At 42.1% G+C, this 20,697-nt stretch overlaps 1 protein-coding gene across 4 annotated transcripts in view; it reads left to right on the top strand.

Annotated features, from left to right (window-relative positions):
• Positions 1 to 20,697, top strand: part of pard3bb (par-3 family cell polarity regulator beta b) — a 313,361-nt gene that overhangs the window by 136,728 nt on the left and 155,936 nt on the right. For all 4 annotated transcript variants that reach the window (XM_015359593.2, XM_069196274.1, XM_015359591.2 and 1 more), the window contains 2 exons: positions 8,373 to 8,558; positions 14,663 to 14,833. In XM_015359593.2, coding sequence (XP_015215079.2) covers positions 8,373 to 8,558; positions 14,663 to 14,833 — 357 coding nt within the window. The remainder of the gene's footprint in view (positions 1 to 8,372; positions 8,559 to 14,662; positions 14,834 to 20,697) is intronic.

Raw genomic sequence — 20,697 nt, 5'->3', positions numbered from 1 at the left:
CGACCTTTTTTTAGCAAGTTGACCAATTAAAGAACCCGGGTTTTTATTTTTACATCCTCACAGTGGTGGAAGCGAAGTAACTTGTCATACAAAGTCTTTTTGTACCTACAAAACACACGCCATCCATCCAACACAAGCTCGCCTCCCGAAATTCCTTCATTTTTTCTTCTTTAGGAGAATAAAAACGGCCATTAGCTGGCGGAACACGTGTGGTCCCTTATGTAAGGCAAAACATTAGACTGCGTTAACCTTCAGTTAACGTAGGTCTCATCCTCACTGGCTTGACTTGTCGAGTGCTAAAGAAATAAAGACAACACATAAGTGCCTACTTTTCAGTCAGGAACCGTGAATACAGCCATCATTTCCCCTGTAAAAATAGCCCCCAGGGGAGTATGATTTCTTATCGTTATGGACCAGTTTGGCAGGGTTAGGCAACACATTGCAAATCTGCAAGAGGGAAGTGACCGAGGCCACCAGGCAGGTAGTTAAGGGTCTGTGGGTGTCAAATAAATGTGGTTTCCTTTACCGGTCCCACAGGAGCAAAGCCCAGTGTCTAAAAAAAAAAACGAACAATTGCTGTGAAGGAAGCAGGCAGAATATAGCGATTTCAAAGTCTGATGAAATGCGATCGGATTATCATAAATGAGGCAGTGGAAAATGCAGTGGTCATCTGAAATAAATAAGGAGCTCAAATGAAATTTTAATTGAATTTGTCCTTGGAGGGGTTTCTGGAGCACGATGTAACTAAACCACTTGAGTACTTATGCATTTCATTATTATAAATGCGGTAGACAGTAAAGAGGTTGCTGTATCAATTTCTGGTCGCAGTGCCTTTTAACAAATTTGAAAGATATTCAAAACTATTACCCAAAATTGAATATTTGTGAAGCACAACAGTAGTTATCTTTAGGTTATTTCATGCCAAGAATTGAAGCTTTTTTTAGGGTGTAAAATTTGTTGAAAACCCGTCTGAGCTACAGTATGAGGTTCTTATTATTACCTTAAGGTGTAGCTGTTAAATAATGGAAAATGCCTGTTCTTTTTTTAAATTGGTTAATGTGATTCCTGGTTTCATGAGCCACTACCTGTTCCAAGCTGAAAGACACGTAAGATTGAACTGAGGTTTTGGATCTTCCTTGTGTTTGGACAGAGACTGTCCTTGAATCTCATTCGTGGGGAAACCGAGGTAGTTACTGTAACTGCTGACTTGATGCCTTTGTTTAAAACTGCTACAATAGAGTCGTCGGTCAAGGCTGAATGCTGTCATTGTAACGCGCAAGATCAGATCCTGGATTCCAGGCCAATGTGTGACCCAAGCAAGTATCTCTCCCAGAGCTGTAAAGGCCTGCCCTAGACGGGGGTTGGTGTTTGACTGCTCTTCTGATTCTAGCATTAACTACGAGCAATTTAAGGACATGAGGTTTGATTATTTGGACATTATTATGTGGCTCATTTGGTTGCTAGTAGCTTTCTTAAGGAATGCCAGGCAATCTGCTCAAACAGCATGGCTGAGGGATTTGTTCCAGACCACCCAACACATTGTGCCGAGAAAAACTGCAGCAGTTTGATCTGTCTTGTTGCAGTTCATTCACATTTTGGGTCCAGTGTAGGGCCTCCGTCTCACCGATGAGGAGCTCAAGCCTTGCTCTCCAGAACCCAAATGGCCAGTGACATTGCAACACACTTTGACCCCTGATTTCCCCCAGCAGTGTTTAAATCTTCTGAATGTGTTAGTGTATACATGTTTGTTCGTGTGTGGTATAGACGTAGTCACAAAATTGTATCATGTTGTTGCCAGTGTGATTGAACTTTTAAATGCTAGAAGACATGAAAATGGAGTTGGCCGAAGTGAAACTTTTGAACTGGATCATTAGTAGAATGTTCGTGGTTCAGAGCAGCACGGTGGCACAGTGGTAGTCTTGGGGGTCTCGGGTTCAATTCCAGACCTGGGGAGGTTTCTGTGTGGGGTACGTATGATCTCCCCAGGTTCCTGGGGGTTTTCTCTGGATGCTGTGGTTTCCTCCCACAGCCCATAAATATATTATTAGATTAATTGGCTTCTGGGAACATTGGGTGTGTCTGTCAGTGTTGGTGTCTGTTTGTGCCCTGTGGTGGACTGGTGTCCTGTCCAGTGTGCGGTGTCCCATTGCTTGCTGAGATAAGCTCAGGCTCCCCTGTGACCCTGAATTGGATGAAGTGGTTAGAAAACTGATTGGATGGCCAGCAATTCAGTCTTATTGGTGAAGGTTATCCGGTACTGACCGTACCAAAGCTGTGGTCTGAGAAAAGCATTTACTCAGACCAGAGTAAATGTGATCCCTTCAGTCATGTCTGTCCACTTGTCTTTCTGGGTCTTGAAGTTGGTAGGGGGCATGGTCTTTAATGTGTGTAGAGAAACATTTCCCTTTGGTCCCATGTTGTTGATGGACTTTGATTTCCCTGACATGCTGGTATATTTTTTTTATTTTCCTTATTTAACTGGCAATTAAGAGGATTAGTGAGTGGAACGAGAAATGGCTCGACTTCTCTGTAGCTACCACTCTAAATCACATCTAAACAAAACAGCCGTTAATCCAACACTGAAAAGCTACCTTTGAAATTACAGTTATTATTTTTTTTAATTGGCAAAGAATGCGAATAATCATAATTGTTTGACAAAAACAGCTCTGTTTGGTGTCGTGTTTTCAAAGCCTACAAGCTGCTTCTCGGAAAACAAAGCCTCCGTTGTCTGAAGAGCATTGTATCGTTTAGCCCCCGGCTCTGAAGACCACAGGTTTTAATAAAGAGTATTGTTTCTGAAAGCCGCGGGTGTCTTGATAGTTTGAAAGAGTGGAAATAGCCTGTTTTTTTCTGTTCTGGCCACCAAAGGAGCTGTTATCTTGGGTAGCGCGACGGAGTTTCTGACTCTTCCTACGTGGTATAGGCTACTTCATAGCCACCCGTTCCGATTAATACATTTCTTTGCAAGTTAAATATAGTTGGAAAAAGTGGCAAAACAGCTGTCCAAACATAATATTTGGCTGCAAAGGGAAGATATAACCCTTTCTAATGAATGCTGAGTATTTGCTGAATGGTCATGCACAATAATTTTAACCCCCCCCCACCTCACACAGACACACACCTTTTTATTGTTTCCTGAAGTTTTCTGATCCTCTGCAGCATAGCAAGTTGAGCGTGAGTCTTATAGCTGTGAGCATAACCCTGGAGAATACGGTTCAGGAACATCTGTAGTGAATTGCATTTAATCTCTTTAAGTATGAGAGGCCTACCTCCCTGGCTGTGAGGTCTGTTGTGAGTTTATTTGCGCTGTGTGCTGAGGGCGATGTTATTGCAGGGGAAGGTGTGTCTGGCGATAATACTGTGGTATTCCCCACAGTCTTGTAGTCGGAGCAGCAGCTCTTTCAAAACAGCTTTACCATGGGCTATAGAAAAATGCTGATACCTTCCTTTCAGTGTTATTTTTTTTTTTAAAGCTTGCATTTGTGAATTTGAACAAGAACTTGGAGTGTGGCTTTTGCTCGTTTCAAGTTATAAACCCAGTATGTTTCTCAGTTTTACAGAAGCGTAACGATTTTACTATACCAAATGTAAAATTACTGCCTGTTCTTGGGTTAGGAATTTGATTGGTGACAGGGTAAAGTTTTGATTTAATCCTTGCTGGTCATAACATTCCATTGTACACATTAGAGGTACTGTATATGAATGCTACTGTGCCAAATTCTTAACCTTAGCTATAATCACGCTTTACTCATTTACTCATACTTATGTTTTCTACTAGTATATCAGCACTATTGTATCCTAGCTTAGGTGAGGTGAGAAACCCTTTTTTTAATTCTCATACATCAGAATCTTTAAACTATACTTGAGCAGTAAATATCAGGTGTTAGAAGCTCCTCTGTTACATTGTAACCAATCAAACAGTGATGTGAAAAAGTAAGTATTTTTGGTTTAACATATTAAGACATATTTGACATTCGCCTCGTCCTCACAACGTCGAAACGGTAGATAAATCCAACCTCCGGTGACAAGAAGGCAATTAGAAACGGTAGTAGTTGTGGTTATGGGTACCTCTGAGCAAGGTAACTGCGCCAGATTGCTCCAGGAAATTGCTACCTAAAGCAGCAGGTGAATTTGGAGCAGCCCTTTAAAGCTGTAATAGCAATTGGAGGTGTCTGAAGTCTCTCCAGTATTTTGTTGGGCAGTACGGTCAGCATGTAAAGAGAAGTAATTGAAAGCATAGTTGGCTGATTTTAGATATTTAGATATCTGAATATTGAATATTCAAAATAGCACGTTTTGATGTAACGTATATACTTCTTGACATTAGTCCATTTTTGATCCAGTTTTTAATTTCACTTTTAGATCCTTCACGCTGATCCTCCAGATAGTCCCGTGTGATTTTTTTTAAATTTTGTATCACCTTTACACCTGACCACCTATGTTTTGAAGGGATCTATGTTTTCACACTTCTCATTCATGGTGAGTGAAAAGTGTGTGGAGTAGAACATTCTCTACACTGCAAAATACATCTGTATTCCTCCATTGTCTTTCAGCGTTTTTAGCAACATGCTTTTCAGAGGGGAAATATACAGACAATTTTCCCGAGAATCTCAAAACAACAGAAGCCTGTGAATAAGGAATCATTGCTTCCCAAGACATTGGGGCACTAATCCAAGAATTATCCCACCTTCTGCTGCTGCACTGTGTAGTTGGACACATGTGAATTGTTACAGTATTGTGAACAGCCCACTACTCGGCAGTGAGCAGCCCAGCAAGGCAAAGCTCTGGAGGCAGAGCCTGGAGATGGAAAAGCACAACCAGTCACGGAGACAGCTTGGTCCTCAAGCCCCTGAGGGGGCCAAGCGGGTTAGAAGTCAGCATTTTGGATCAATTCAAAGGCTCACTGCAAACCAGTGTAGCGTTGCAGGGACGGCTGTTATTTAATCACCATTTTGGCCAGCTCCCAGGGGAGGGGTTTTTGAACCACAAATAAAATGAATAAAATAAAACTGGTGTGCTTGTGACACCGGCCACAGACGGTCAGTGCCTGCTAAGTATTTGGGGAAACCGGGAGGAGTAAAGAATGGAAAGGAAAACAACTTATGTTCCTCCAGGAGTAAATGGCCAGTAACCCCACACTTTCATTTATCCTTCTGTTCCTGTTAGGTCTTCCTGATATTTTGTTTCCCCGCTTGGGGATTTCTAGTTTCTGGGGGCGCCCCAGTGGCTCCAGCTTTAAGGGGGCTCCCCTGAGGGCGGGCTGAGCTCTGTGAATGGGTGATTCAGGCTTGAACGGGCTTCCCAAAACATGCAAAGTGTCCAACGCGCAGTTCGACCAAGGGTATGGTTGGGATTAGCCGACCAGGGTGCTAGCTAGCTCCCATCAACCTGGTGGGCCTGGTGGTTTCCTGTATGCTGGCAGGAGCTGTGCTGCCTGTGACGTGTTATTATACAGTGCTTTGCTCAAGGGTATAACAGCAGCAGAGACTTGAACCCACAACCCATCAGTTATGAGACCAAAGATTTATTCTCTCCGCTGTGTTGTCTCATCAGATGGGAATGTCACAAGAGCTATTTGGAGATTAAAATATTTTAAAAAAAGGAAAATTAGGAGTGGCCATTTTTTTTTTCAGCTCAGTTAAGACCTCCAGTCCTGTAAAAAGACCTAGAAGGATCAACGACCTGAAAAAAAGAAACCACGATTCAATCAATGTCTGTATCCTTTTCAGAAGGACAGACAAAACAGAGCTTGAATGGCAGTTACAGTGTACATACGGCTCTCTTAAAATCGCCACTCAGGTCAGAGGTCACGGTTGAGTAGCCCAAGCTGGGTCTCGAAGCTGACCCTATCCTTTATTTGACCTCATTACTCCAGTCTGTTGCTTTTGATTTTAGACCCTAAACTTTCCACTCCAACCACGTGTTTTGCATTGTCGAGTGCAAGTGTTGTTTCAGCAATAAAGGAAAAGAGGAGAAACAAATTGGGTGTAAACTGATCACGGTTTTTAATCACAGGGGTCGAGAGAGGCAGCATTTTTACACAGAACAACTCTTGCAAAATCTGTACTTTGAAGGACAGTTGACTTCAAAGTGCCAGCTGTTCAAATAAGAATTTTTTTATGCATAAATTCCCATATAGAGACCTAAAACCTCTTATTCTTTGTTTTTGCTGCAGTTAATATTTCCCCGGCAAAGAATAAATGCATTGGGCCGTGTCCAATATGATGTTGGTATCTAACTGCTAAAAGACAACTTTCTGCCATTTGGATAATTGATAAAGTGCTAAAATATCCATTTCCTTCTGAGTATTTGTAACGAAAATCAGATCTGGTTGCCCCTACCCTTCTGAATTTTCATGTTCAATGGCAATGACAAGTTTACATAGACGCCTAAACATTTTTTATAAGTAGTGTCTTCAGGCTCAGTGTTTTCCATCTTATGATTAAAGCTTGGCATAAAGTATTTGTATTTGTGTTACATTTCTAGACGTCTTTTGAGACGCTTGTTCACTATTAATAATAATGAAAGGGCTTCTTTACATTGGAATTTTCATTCAGAAAGAATCCCAAAGCAGACCCACCTCATCCCCCGCTGAAATGCTCTACCCAGCTGAGTCATTCTCCAGCAGCCCCACTACAGAGCAATTCATAATCATAATGTAAACCTGACTGCACAAGAATATCTTGATTCTGATTTTAAGTAAAGATAAAGATAGTCGATTTAAGCCTTGACGCTGGGTATAGGCAGATCTGGTGGCATTCAAAGGAGAAGCTTCTAAATCGTGTAATCAGTTGTAGATACAAGCTGCACAAACAAAACTTTACAGAAATTGAAAATGGAAGTGGCAGTACTAAACGGATACACTGCTCCTCTTAAGAACATAGAAACTTGTTCTATATTTTCATGAGCCAAGACGTGAACTTTTAACAAACTGCTGGAGAATGAATTGCAGAGTTCAGTGTTGTTCTGATCCATACAGTAAAAAGAAGAGGCCCTTTACATTTACCTTGGGTGAGTGACTGTAAATCATATCTGTCTTTGGTAAACACAGACTCAGCTCTACTGGCTTTTAAAATAAAATTTATAGGCCGTGAATGTCTGTAAATAAGCCGGAATGGCATTTTAATGAAGAGTGAAAACCTGGCAGTGGTTTTTATTTTAAATATAATAAAATTGTCAAGCAAGTCATACAAATTATCTGTTTTTTCTTTGTCTTCGTTTCAGATGGCGTTTTGGGGGTGGGGTTGACATTGTGACAACTTGTGTCATGACGTGGTTTAATTTTGCTCTCTGGATTCCTCCAGTGTGTCGGGGGGAAAACCCAACAAAATTAGAGAAAAAACAAACATCTCCATATTAGTGGTCCTCTGGGAAAAGTATGCTGTTATTAAAAGAACGTAAATCAACTCCCCTATTTAAAGTATAGCATTTGCGGTAGTTGTTTATAGTTTCTGAATGTCAGTTGGTTTCATCTGTTGTGGACCTTTTGGGAACTGTTTTGAATCATTACAAAGGTAAAACAGTGGTGTTGCTTTCCGTAGTAGAATTATTTAACCCCCAGGAGCTTCATAATTAGGCTCTTAGATATGTATGTTACTGCAGTGGGCAGCGTTTTATTTTTGTCCTCTGTGTAGGTGTTAATGCTTTATAAAATCTGTTCCTTCACACTGGGTAAATGCCTCCTTGTCTCCTTTTTGTCTGCCTTTTGCCGACATTCACCTCTCTGTCATTAAATATGCAGTTTCGGCTCTTGGAAGTCTGACATGCGCATTGACATAGCATGTTACTGGCAATCCAGAACAATGCTTTTGATGCTTCAACAAAAGTTAATACTCTAGGAGCTATAAGAGACTTCTTATCTTCTTGAGGGAAACCAGAATATCTGCTTTAACAACTTGGCTAGGTTGGTTTGTTCTATACTCCCAGACCCCTTTGTGTAAAGAGTATGGTCTCTACTGTTACTATGTGAGGTATTACCTTAGTGTAGCCATAGAGGCCAATCTAAATATGCATCTTTGTTAATGTCTCTTCCTGGCTTCCATAGTTCTAAGGACTGCAGTTATGTCTGTACAAAACCATTCTCCTTAGGTATGATGTCATTTAACTTGCACAAAACCATGCTCCGTATGGTCTCAGTGTGATCATTCTGTTAAAATCACACTGCTTCTGTTGCTTTCTTACTAATTTTATTTTATTCTTAGGCGTTATTACCTGGGTATGCCGATCACTTAGTAGTCATCTTCTCTGCGTTTTGAATTCAGCAGCTCAAACCTGGAGACGGCCTCATTTTGTGCCTTCACCACCTGGAAATCTCCTGGTGTTGAGATGTGCCGAGGGGTCACGGCCACTACCTTGACTCTCTTATGTTTCAGAAGGGCGAGCAGGACTGGGCCGTGCCCGCCTTGGAGTCGAAGGAGCAGCTGATGTTCGAGATCCCGCTGAACGACTCGGGCTCGGCAGGCCTGGGGGTCAGCCTGAAAGGAAACAAGTCCCGCGAGACTGGGGCCGACCTCGGCATCTTCATCAAATCCATCATCCATGGAGGGGCAGCTTTCAAGGTACTGCGTGGGGAGGGGGAGGAGGAGGGGGGGCTGGCGTCAAGGGAGACTCCAAACACAGTGGCCGTCGAAGTCGAAGCAGCTGCCCTGTATTATTTAAGATCCCCCTTTTCCTTTGACCTCCTGCCCTTCGGCCCAGAATTCTTGACCTTGTCAGATAATGACCAAAGGTTTTCAGCAGCCCTCGGTCTGGGACAGAGCTTTGCTCTTGACATCTGCAACACAACACACTGAGTGGGCATCAGTCCAGACAGCGCTGCTCTCGACTGGTCAAACCTTATAAAGGGCATGGTGGTATAAATGGTGTAGTGTAAAAACTACCCTCTGTCAAGAGGGGCAGAGCCCTTCAAAAAGTAAGAATGATACTACGCAGCGCAAAAAGAAAGACCTACATGCACGGAGGACCGATAAGGGCGGCCGTCTCACTGTTCTTGGGTCTGGGGTTCGATTCTGGACTCTGGTGCTTTCTGTGTGGAGTTTGCATGGTCCTCCTATGTCTGCATGAGTGTCCCCAAGTGCTCCTGTTTCCTCTCGACTCCCAGAGACACGTTGACTGGGTTAATTGGTGGCTCTTAATTGTCTGCACATGCACTTCTGTCCTTCAATAGACTGGCGGCCTGTCTAGTGTGTAGCCCTGTCTTGAGCCCTTTCCAGATAGGATCCCAGCTGCTGTATCCCAGGAAGAAGTGGCTGTCTGATAATGGATGAATGGTTAATGGTTTTCTTTTTCTCCATCACCAGACGCTTCTCACAACTTCAATACTTCTTAGCCTGACAGTATACTGGGGGTTAATGAAGAGCATTTGTTCTTCTTGAAACCTTTTAACAGATTGAAGCTGAAAGAAGTTCCTATAAAAACACTGCATAGATAACTCACAATGCCATGTGAATTAATGTCTATTCGTCTGTAAGGTGTGGGGCCCGTGTGCTTCCCGGTTTTGTACCAAGGAATAAAAGTAGTTTTTTTTACACCAAAATTGTATGAGCTTCTAAAGTTGTTCAGAATTGAACTTTGTTTGCGTGTTCTGCTTTGCCTCGCTGTGAGGATCATTGTTTTGTAGTGTTTTAAGTAATTTATACTGCAATCCTTATGAATAATCTAAAAACCAGCACCTGGGGGACCCACACATCTGCTGGTGTTTGTATACACTTCATTTTTCAGAGTTTGCATCCAAGTTGCTAAGGTGTTTGGTGGATAACACTTCAATATTCTCTTTATGGCACAATCCACAAAAAATAAGACTTTCTATAGCTCTAAAGTGTGATGGTCTCCCACAATATACAGTCTGTTCCTTGGGTTTAAATGCTCAAACACAGAAAGGGTTCAGGTCAGCACTAGACAGTTAGGCGGTGATCTCAGGCATGGAACAAAAAAGAAGACGTACACCAGAGAAAAATAAGAAAATCTCCACCGATTTTTTTTTTGTTAGAAAAACATCTGCTTTCCTCTCCTTGGCCTTTTTAATGAACCGGTTTCAAAGCCTCATATTGATTTTCTCATGATCACACTTCAGTATAGCAGCTAAAACTAATTGAAGTGTGCCTCACCTTTCCAAGCACTCTGGATTCCTCATCAAGGATGTGAACGATAATTGAAAAATTAAAGACCCCGCTTATTAGCTAGAACCTATTCCAGCAGGTGGGCACCAGAATTTCTCCCCCCCAATTGGCGCGTTAGCTGGCCCGTGCCGCAGAAATACTTCACATGCGCCAGCGCTTGAAATTGTGTTTTATAACAATGTGGTTAACCCAAAATCTGCAAAGCATGACTGGCATGTTCTCTTCTGCTAGCTTTAAAGACCACCTTTTTTTTTTCTCCTCTGGCTGGAGGTGACAGAGACCAATCTGAAAAAAGAAATCATACATTTATTTAATGGTAGGCTCAGGATCCTGTTTGCTCTTCAGTCTCTACAAGCAATTCCCAGTTGTGTGTTAAAAGCCTGAAACATTCATAAATTCCACATTTTGACATATTGGCTGCTGAGTCAGCCTCTCTGCGTAATTAATAATGTACGGCAGTCTAGTTACAGTTTGTTGCTATACATGAAATGTGGATCATATTTCATTTTCTGTGTAAATACCTGTGTGCACCAATTTATATTCAACATGTTGCCCTCTTGTTTTACAAGAACTACTAGGTTAGCCTAGGTTTGGTGAAAAATAGAAATGATCACACCTATAATAAACAGCTTCCAAAGGTATATACTGACCGTATACTGCAGTCAAATATGGAAAACCTTAAGCTTCAGATTAGTATGAAATAGCATCTTTTTCCTTACTGAGATTTTTCACTGCATACGTTGTAGCTTGTTTTGTAAATACTCTTCTTGAAATCCTGGCTTCTCAACACAGTGATGGAAAAATGGTTCACTTTAAACTTCCTAAGACCCACATTCCCCTTTCGTATTTCGTAGAATAGAAGGGCCAGCATCCTTACCTGTAACCTGTGTTCTGTTGCTGTGATGTTTTGAGTTTCAAGATTATAAAACCATGTCTGCATTAAATTGGCTATTCTCTGTATTTGTTTTTTTTATGTAACCAGGCCCTCAGCGGGGGGACTCATACTGTACAATACAACTTTCTTTTATGCTGCCTCTGCCTTGTCTTGACGGAGACCAAGAGTTTTATTCTACATAATTTACTGAAAATGGGATTTGCTGACCTTGAGTGTCAGTGCTCTTTTCACCTAGTGGAGCAAGTTTCCACTTGAATTTTATTCCTTTTGTTCTGCGCATAATTCAACACATCAGCAGCCAGATCACGTTTTACAGAAGGTTTTGGAGAAAAAGAGGAGCTGCCTTCATTCACCTTCTGGTACCAGAGCCTGTTCTCTTGGGTCTCTCTGCGGAGGCTGTTGTGGTCATTGTGCGTCACTGTGGTGGCCATTGGGGTCACACCGTTCAAGAGGGTCCTCCTTGACATTGAAGCAAAGTGCAAGGTTGTTTTGGAAAAACACCCTCATTATCAGGAGTGTTTGTGTCTTTTTTTTTATGAGCAAGATACTTGCAAGACACTCAGTTGGGCTGTAATCTCACCCTACTGCTTTGCTGATGTGTACAGTTCAAACTGGTTACAGACAAAATTGTGCAGTTTGGAATGAGGGATCCTTCACAGCAACCCCCAGAAAATGACAAGAGAGCTGACATGCTTCCTCAAGCACATTGAACTCAGAATAAGCATGGGTAATAAACACCTCCTTCCCAGCATTCATTTAGCCTCTATCCACTCCATCTTTGCTCTCACAGAAGCTTCTTGAATCATTCCGTCTATTGGGGGCCAGAGGGAGTCTTGACCTCATGGCTAAGAAGCTGTTCTCCGACCTGAACGAGGTTAAAGCCGAATCTGTATCCCGGATTGCTCGCTCCCTGAGCTCCCACAGTGCAACTGAAGTAGTGCAAAGTTATCAAACTTATTTGGAAGTGCTACAAAGGCAACGATGAATGGATCTCTCACTTTTTTCCTTTTCCCTTTGAGTGTCTTACTGGGGCTGAAAGGGAGATCAGTGTGAGAAATGACCCTGCGTAGAAGCAGTGCCTTTTGTGTTATGTAGATAATCACATATTACATCTCTTCTTTGTGCAAATGTGGGGACACAGAATTCCTGATACTTTCAACTTGGTAACTGTCAGCACCTTCACAAAAGATCTCAGATGCCAGTTAGGAACATAAAGAGTCTCTGCTATGGCTTTATCTGTGTTGTTAGTCCCAGCAGAATTTCTGATCCCGAGTTTTCTGACAAGTCCTAGTTAACGAAGCAGAAGAACCCCCACCCCAAACACCAGTGAGGTCCTTTTTCATCCATTTCACTTTTCTACTGTGGCTGCTCAATATTCGCCAGGTTTTTTTGTTTTCTGCAGAACCACAAGCCCTGGTGCAATCAAAGGCAAAATGAGCTAAATCATTTGCCTTCTGAGGTCAACAGGCTCCAAAAAATAAAAGCCTGTGGGTTTGCTGCGAGCATGTGAAATATCAATCCCTTGACGGTGCGTTTTCCCAATTTTTGGGCGAGGTGAGAAAAAAAAACACATTTTGAGACGGCAGCTGCGAACGGCAGAAGAAGATATTTGTGGTTAGATGTGTTTTTATGCCCCCGTTTTTCCCCCTGCCGTCAGCGCTTAGTCAGTATTTAATTAAAGAGTGAAAGTGGGCTTGGTACTAATTCAGTAGATTTCTGAAGGTCAGCACAGATCTTGCCTTAGAAGTTAAAGGCCAGGTTAAAGGTCACAGTTAACAGATGACAGCACTAAGATGCCTGCAAATCCATTACCACCTCCTAAAAGTCTGGGATAGATGTTGCTGCCATTATGGAATAAAGTCTGAATAGCTTGCAGTTCTTGTTAACAGACATGCTTTGTTTTTTGTTGATCCTACAAGTGCGGCTCCTAAAAATGTTTTTAGATGAAATTCGATAAGCAGACTTCTTGGGTAAAAGTCAATGTGTGCATAGGATCAGCTCCAACAATAGGTGGGTTCTTCTTAGAAACGTTTTCAGGCAGCAGTAATGTGTTCATGTTCATTTTATTTTGTGCAAGCCTTTTTGTGTTACAGGTGTATCTAACTGCTGCATCAGGCCTGCTTTCTCCCACTGAGCATGTTTTTGGGCAAGTTGCCTATCTGATTTAATAAGTATGGAGCTGGAATTTTGCCCAGTTAGCCTGCAGGGCAAATAAGTATCTTTGTTTCTCAATCCAATGAGAAAGGAATTTATTTGAATCATTACTGCTGAAATATTTGCGTGCAGTGTTCCTACATAAATATTAATTTTAAGATATTGTGCAATCTACTGAATCAAGACACCTGCAAAATACAAAGATTAGCTTTCATAAAACACGGTGTGACAAGATCAAATTATGTTGATAAAACTGTCAAATCTTTAAGCACCAATATTAGCATAATGCTAACAGAAAATAATAAAGATCACTTCTCTGTTTTGAGCAGTCTCGCAGAACAAATGTAAACCTTACTTCTGTCTCCCACTAAACCCGTATACAGAAGCAATTTTCCTAAATGAATGAAAGATGAGAAAAAGATCTAAAGGCTTTTGTGTTGCATTATTATTCCAAGTAATATGTTTTCCTGGGGTTTTTTCTTGCACTCCATTTAATATTCAGACATCATAATTCTTTGTCATGCAGCTCAGCTGAAGAGCTTTAGCCACTAAAGTCATGCACCATTATAAACCCCGAGCTGGGTTTGTTAAATAACTGCCTGACTCACATTTACACAGGAAGACATGGGGAGTGATTAGCAGGCCATGGACAGTGGTCCTTATTGGCATTGCCTGCTTTGTGTTGCTTAAAATAACATGATATCCATCAACAGCCTGATGGTTTTTGCAGTTTCAGCCCGCTTTATGAAAGTCATCGTGTTGTTGAAAATGATCGTAGCCGTGCTACAGGTTGTGCCTGTTGTAGAGAAGCAGAAGTAAATTTCAACACCCTTGACTCAAGTGGTGAATGCGTTTGTGTGGAGTGTGTGTTCTATTGTTGTGATGTTTTAAGTTTCAAGAGTCGAAAACCATGTCTACATTGAATTGTTTATACTCTTTTTTTTTTATGGAACCAGTCCTTCAGGAGGGAGACTCATACAGTACAACTCTCTCGTATGTTGCCTCTGCCTTGTCTTGACAGACATCAAGAGTTTATTGTACATAATTTACTGAAAATGTGATTTGCTGACCTTGCGTAGATTCTGAGGGTCGGTGTTCTTTACACCTAGTGAAACAAGTTTCCACTTGAATTTTATTCCTTTTGTGCTGTGCATAATTCAGTGTGGTTCGGTTGCTCTGTGGCTAAGGATCTGCGCCTGTGGCTGAAAGGTTGCCGGTTCAAATCCCGCGGCCAGCAGGGCCCTTAACCCCAACTGCTCCAGGGGTGCTGTATAAATGGCTGACCCTGCACTCTGACCCCAAGCCTCTCTCCCTGTCTGTGTGCCTGTGTGTCTCATAGAGAGGAAGTTGGGTTATGCGAAAAGACAAATTCCTAATGCAAGAAATTGTATATGGCCAATAAAGTGATCTTACCTTACCTTATAATTCAACACATCAGTCGAGGAAGACGTGGAAAAGCTGTGCTTGTTGACCAAGGGCTCTTTCTCTGTCGCAGGACGGGCGTCTGCGGGCGAACGACCAGCTCATCGCCGTGAATGGGGAATCTCTCCTGGGGAAGTCCAACCACGACGCCATGGAAACCCTTCGCCGGTCCATGTCCATGGAGGGCAACATCCGCGGGATGATCCAGCTAGTCGTGGCGCGGAGCCTGGACAGACCCAACGAGGTACTGGGCCTTAACAGTTCAGCCAGGTCTGCACATACTGTACAGGCCGTGTGGAGATTCCAGATCTGGTTTCTGTATATACAGTAGCATGAAAGATCAGAGAATGGAATATCCACTGGATAAAATTAATTAGAACAGGAATTAGGTGGAAAACCCCGTAGGTTATTATTATCAGTGGTGGTAGTAGCAAGAATCTAAAAAAATATATATTTTTTTATCATTGTAACTGTTACATTTCATATGTGTTTGCAGTCTAACAGTCAGCTGTCAGCTTCACGTTCAAGAATCTGCTTGCACTTGAAACCTCATTTTAAAAACAAAACCGTCTTTAAACTGAATTGAAGCTGCCAGAAAAAAATGCATTGTTTAAAACCGCAGGCCTTTCCGAAGATCAATGCAGAACTAGTCAGAAGTATTGCATTTTCTCTAATTTAAGACTGTGAAAGGTCTCCCCTGCCTCTATTTAAAATGGCACTTCTCCCCCTTTTAGGCTATACCTTTCATTAATTCTGGTTCTGTATCTGCTACCGTCTAGTCTCTGATCCTCCTCGGCTAAATTAATGGAGATTCAAATTGAGTGGTGCCTGGTTGCACTGCGAAGTTGTCATTTTAAGTGCAGATCAGGGACAAACTCAAGCTGAGCCCAGCGCCTATAAAATGGGTGAGTGATTAGCGCAATGCCCAGTGGTTTTTAGGACTTGAGCACATCGGAGCTGTTCCATCTGTTTGTTGAACAAAGCTGAGTGGGGCCTGGGGCGTTCTGCACCAAGTGATTTTTTGGGTTTTAAAACCCTGGGTGTCAAAATGACTTCTTATCTAGTCTTTATTACAGCCGTTACTGACAGGGACTGCAGTGCGCCTTTTTTAAATGTATTTGGAACAAAATCGCAACTCCAGGAGGCTCAAACTCCGGACCAACTTCCCAGAGAGCTCTGTGCAGTCTCATTTCTTCATCATCATCATCATCATCATTCAGCTGACCTGAGAGAGAAGGTGAAAGTAGGGTCACGGTCACCCACTCATTGAGTCCAGTCCGACTCCCTCTCTGGGAACCTATTCTCTCCCCTCATAGTCCATACAGGCTCTTAACTGCCATATAATTGCGTCAGACAAGCCATTCTTCATACAGATTTATGGTTTTTGTAAACTGTTGTGACGGGCTGTCTTTTGAGAAATGAGCATTGGCTAAATGTATGGTTATTGTTTTTGTAAAACAGAGATGAATTTTTATAGGATGTGGCCAGAGTTCAATGATAATGTTTTTAAACTGCAAAGGCAGAGTAGGTGAGGGCTCCTGACCCTCTCTTGTGTCGGCCGCTGTCAAGACTCGAACGGGCTCCCCCTGGTCTCTCCTCGATCTATTATTATTGGCCAAGACAGTAATGTGGGCTAAAATGAAGAATCTGCTCTGCGAGACGCATACTTTAATTAGTCCTACTACTGATCAGCTGCTGCGGTATCGATTTGTGCAATTTATCATAAAGAGAAAGCAGATTTTTAAGCGAACGCTTGCTGCTTTGCTCGGCAGATTTTAGCCTCCCCCAATGGGCTAAGCTTTAATTTAGTAATAGTTTGCCTTAATGGAATAAAAGGCTTAGCGAAACATGCTGTAATTTGTTCCCTGGGTCTTTGATTGAAGGGACTTGGGAAGACTTTGCTTTTATGTTGTTTCTGCTTCGACATCATTTGCCTCCAAGTGTGCTTTTGCTCAGCACTTCATGCCTCTTGTAAAAGCCCTGATGTTCTGGGCTGTCTTTGGCGTGCTTGCTTTTCTTGGCAAAACAAAACCCTTCACTAAACGGTACTGCAGTTTGGATGAACCTTTGAATTTGCTGTGCCCTCATTGCACTGTCTGGTCAATATGTGCTCACATAGGTCAGCGCGTATCCAGTTTTTGGAGTCAGCTGTTTTGCAAAAGCCCTTTCTTTCCTGAAGATAGTAATATAGCAGGCAATCAAGGTAAGGGCTGCAAACGTTTTCCGATGCACTTGATGTTCTGAAATTTGTTTCCGACGTCTTAGAATGCATTATAGGAACACGGGATCTACATAAGTTGATTTGGTGTAATTCTGCAAAAAGGGGCCACACACAACAGGAAAACAAGAGAGAGAGAGGAAGCTAGCTCATCTTAAAAGCCTTGGCAGAGATGTTAAAGCTTTTAGCATATCAGTGCTGCCCCTTTGTACCAGTACCCCTTTTGCCCTGCTGTATAGTCTTCAGGGAAATGCTATTATGGTATGGCAAGATCTAATCACATCCTTTCACCATAGCTTTTAAGCAGCCATCTAAATACCCTGGCATAATCTGATTACAAGGTCTTGGATGATAATGAAATCAAGCTCAGGGAATGCCTGGACTCCCCCAGCTCCGTTTCAGTTCTTGCTGACGGTCTGGAGTCCCTTGGCCTAGAGGTGGAAGGGTCTTTGAGTCTATTTATCGGCTCTTTGTCTAAAGCAGCAGGTTGAAATCCATCCTTTGTTTCCGGCTTAAAGTTGTTAAGCTAATATTGATAATCAAGACAAGCCTGTCAATCAGCATCATGTATTTAGATCACAATACCAGTACTGTTGCTGTGTTACATTAAAGCTTCTCCTACTGTATATTAAGACTAATAAGATCATTTGTTGAAGTTCAGGCAATCAATGCCTGAGTATATACACTGCAGTTACAATTTCCTCAAAGTTGTGCCCTCGCCTTTGATAAAGTCAACCCATTGGAATTATTCAAATTTCCACGTGAGCCACGAACCAGAGGGCACAAGCAGGAACTACATGGAAACAAATTTAAAACTAGCAAGCGAAGACTCCCCCATCCCTCTGTGTAAAAAAAAAATGGAACGAGCAACCCAGCTGCAGTATGCTGTTAACGATATTGTTTCATTAAACATCTGCACTCGATCCTCAGCTAAATTGCTGAAAACCAATGGACTAATCAAATGGGCCTCTTCTTTGAAACCTTTATGTTTTTAACAGAACCATAAAAACTGATAAAAGCTGATAAAAGTTAATAAAAACTCTGCCCCTGGAGACAAACCAATAAGCTTCCTGAATCACTCCGAACTGATATAACCCATTGTTTCTCTTTTTCTAGTCCTGTCAAGCACTTGGTGAGAAAGAAGGGATTTTTTTACCAATCATATAATGCCATGTTGTGCGGTACACTGTCAGGTTTCTCCTGTATTTCCCAAATTACCTCTTCTTTTTTGTCAAGAGCCACTGCAAGCATTATCAAATAATGTCTTGTATCCTCACTGAAAATGAACCAAACAAAGGTCTGGACAGAGTGAGCCTAACAGCTGTAAAAGTGTTATTTGCCGAGCAAAAGTTTAATTGCTCAGTTTATGGGCAAGTCTCTCAGCCAGCAGAACAAGAGAAACACTAAACATGCACTAGACAAATGCAAATTGCTTGCTTCTACAAAGCTTTTCTTAAGTTAGGAAGACCAAATATTGATGAGGTAAAAATGTTAAATGGAGAAGAAAGGGCAAGAAACACCATATGGTATCTAAATGAACTTAGGAGGGAGGAGTTGTATGTTTTCATAGCTGTTTTGTTCAAATGTTTATTCAATATGAGAGGGTTTTGCAATTATACAGTAGCAGTGGAAAGTGAAGTCCCGGATTCTGTTGCCATAACTGATAAAGCAGAAATGTGCTTTAATATAAAAGAAATTATAAGCAGAACCAGTGTTTGTCTGTGTAGTATCCATACACACCAAACCCTTATGTAAACACTTATATAATGATTTTTGTGACGAAAACCAGGAAACAAGAAGATACTGAACATTCTTTTGCAATATCCGGGTATTACAATATTTTATCCTATTTCTCCTGCTCGCTGACATATTTTCCCAGTCCATTCTGCTGTGGTGATCTAATTATTTTTTAGTACAGTTCTGTCCAAATGTCTGGGTTTCATTAGCACTCCAGCGAGTTTGTTTGATATCAGCTGAACAGGCAATGATTCTGTCAACCAGTTTAGTTGCAAAGCCAGAATAAAAAATATAAGACCCGTTCTGAATGGGAGACTGTAATTAAACACAACTTTGGCATGTTACACTATCTTATTGAAATGTCTTTTTCTTGTTATTTTCAGCATATTGTATTGCTGAATAAGCTACCAGCTTGTTTCAAGGAACAGAGCAGTGTTAGTATATTTGTGATGATTACAGTCATCTTTTACTTCAGATTGATTATAAAACTAGTATTTTTATCATCAAATTTTTAATATTAGTCTGTTTAATTGTATGTTTGGGGTGGGTTGGGTGTTCAGAGACCTGCAAGTTTGCTGCACTCTTACTGATTCAAGGCTGTATGGGATAGAAGATAGTGTCAGACCATTTTTACATGCGTGCCAGTAAAATATGCCTTTGGATAGACATGGCTCCCTCAGAAACATTTCTTTGACCCGATTTGCTTTTCAGCTGACGCTTTCTGACTGAGGCCCATCCTCTAAAATTGCCAGCTCTGTGTTCTTCCTTTTGGAACAGTAGCTGACAATCTTTAAATGGAAGGATTGGCTCAGGAAGCCTCATTGATCCTCGCTAATCTCATTTGCTTGCAGCCACTGTCTGGAATTGGGCAGCTCGGCTCTAGAGGCTTGTCCACTAAGGTACAGGTACCTGTGCGCAACCTGTACGCTGATCAGGCTGCGAAGGCACAGCCTGTTCAGTGAGCAGCATTGGTGATGGTTATGTAAACTGTAAGTCTCAGGAATGTAGCTACAGTTTTTCTGCTCAGGTGGTGTATCATGGCTTATCTGTGTTTTTTTTTAAGAAAGCCCAATTAGACTACAGTATTTCCATGTATGTCCATTGTTCATTATCTGTTTTAGTGAACGTATGAATTTACAAGCTCTGACTAATTATGTACTTTAGGGGCCTAATATTTTTTTTTTTATTGGAATAAAAGAAAGAAGCCCACTGTTTAAAATCCTTTCTCTGTTTGTTTCCTCCAACAGCCATTGCAGTTCTTAGTTTTATTCCCAAACACTTTGGAACTGCTAGTTGTTTTTGCTTCTGACCCCAAGGCAGTGACTTTTGAACAGAATGAGGGTCCTCTGAGCCACTGATGCACAGAGAAACTCCACATTGGGATTGTGGAACAAGAGGGCCTGCTGTAGTTTTTTAATGATCAAAGCTGATACCCTGGCTTGTTTCCAAAAATGGCTGGCTGAGATTGTTGGATCAATAAGATGCTAACTACCAAACGGGACAGATACTTGGAAACTATAGTTCATCAACCTGTAACTCGCAACCAAGCAGGTGTGAGCCTGGTCCGGATGGGAGACCTCCTGGGAAAGCTAATGTTGCTGCTGGAAGAGGTGTTAGTGGGGCCAGTAGGGGGCGCTCACCCTGCAGTCTGTGTGGGTCCCAATGCCCCCGTATAGTGGGGGGGACACTATACTGTAAAACCGAGGTCCTGGCTCTCCATGCTCATTAAAGATCCCAGAGTGGTTCTCGAAAAGAGTAGGGGTGTTACCCCGGTGTGTTCCGGCCAAATTTCCTCCAAGCCTTTCTCAGTCATGGCCACTTAATCCCCATCTCTGAACTGGCTTCATCACTCTGCTCTCCTCCCCACTGGGAGCTGGTGTGTGGGTGAGTGGACTGGCGCACTCTGGCTGCTGTCGCATCATCCAGGTGGGGCTGCACACTGGTGGTGGTGGAGGGGATCCCCATTACCTGTAAAGCACTTTGAGTGGAGTGTCGAGGTAAGCACTATATAAGTGTAAGGAATTATTATTACGTTTCTGTCACTGAATAAGCAAGTTTGTACTGATTGGAAGTGCAGAGGGTCTCTCATGGATGTCACTGCAAGGCCTGTAGGCACCCCGCAGGTTGTGAGAGTCCTGGCCAGTTGCTCCCAA

Source organism: Lepisosteus oculatus, chromosome 12 (genome assembly GCF_040954835.1).
Source record: "Lepisosteus oculatus isolate fLepOcu1 chromosome 12, fLepOcu1.hap2, whole genome shotgun sequence".
NCBI lineage: Eukaryota > Metazoa > Chordata > Actinopteri > Semionotiformes > Lepisosteidae > Lepisosteus > Lepisosteus oculatus.
The sequence above is the reverse complement of the archived record's forward strand: the minus strand, read 5'-3'. Positions and strand labels throughout refer to the sequence as shown.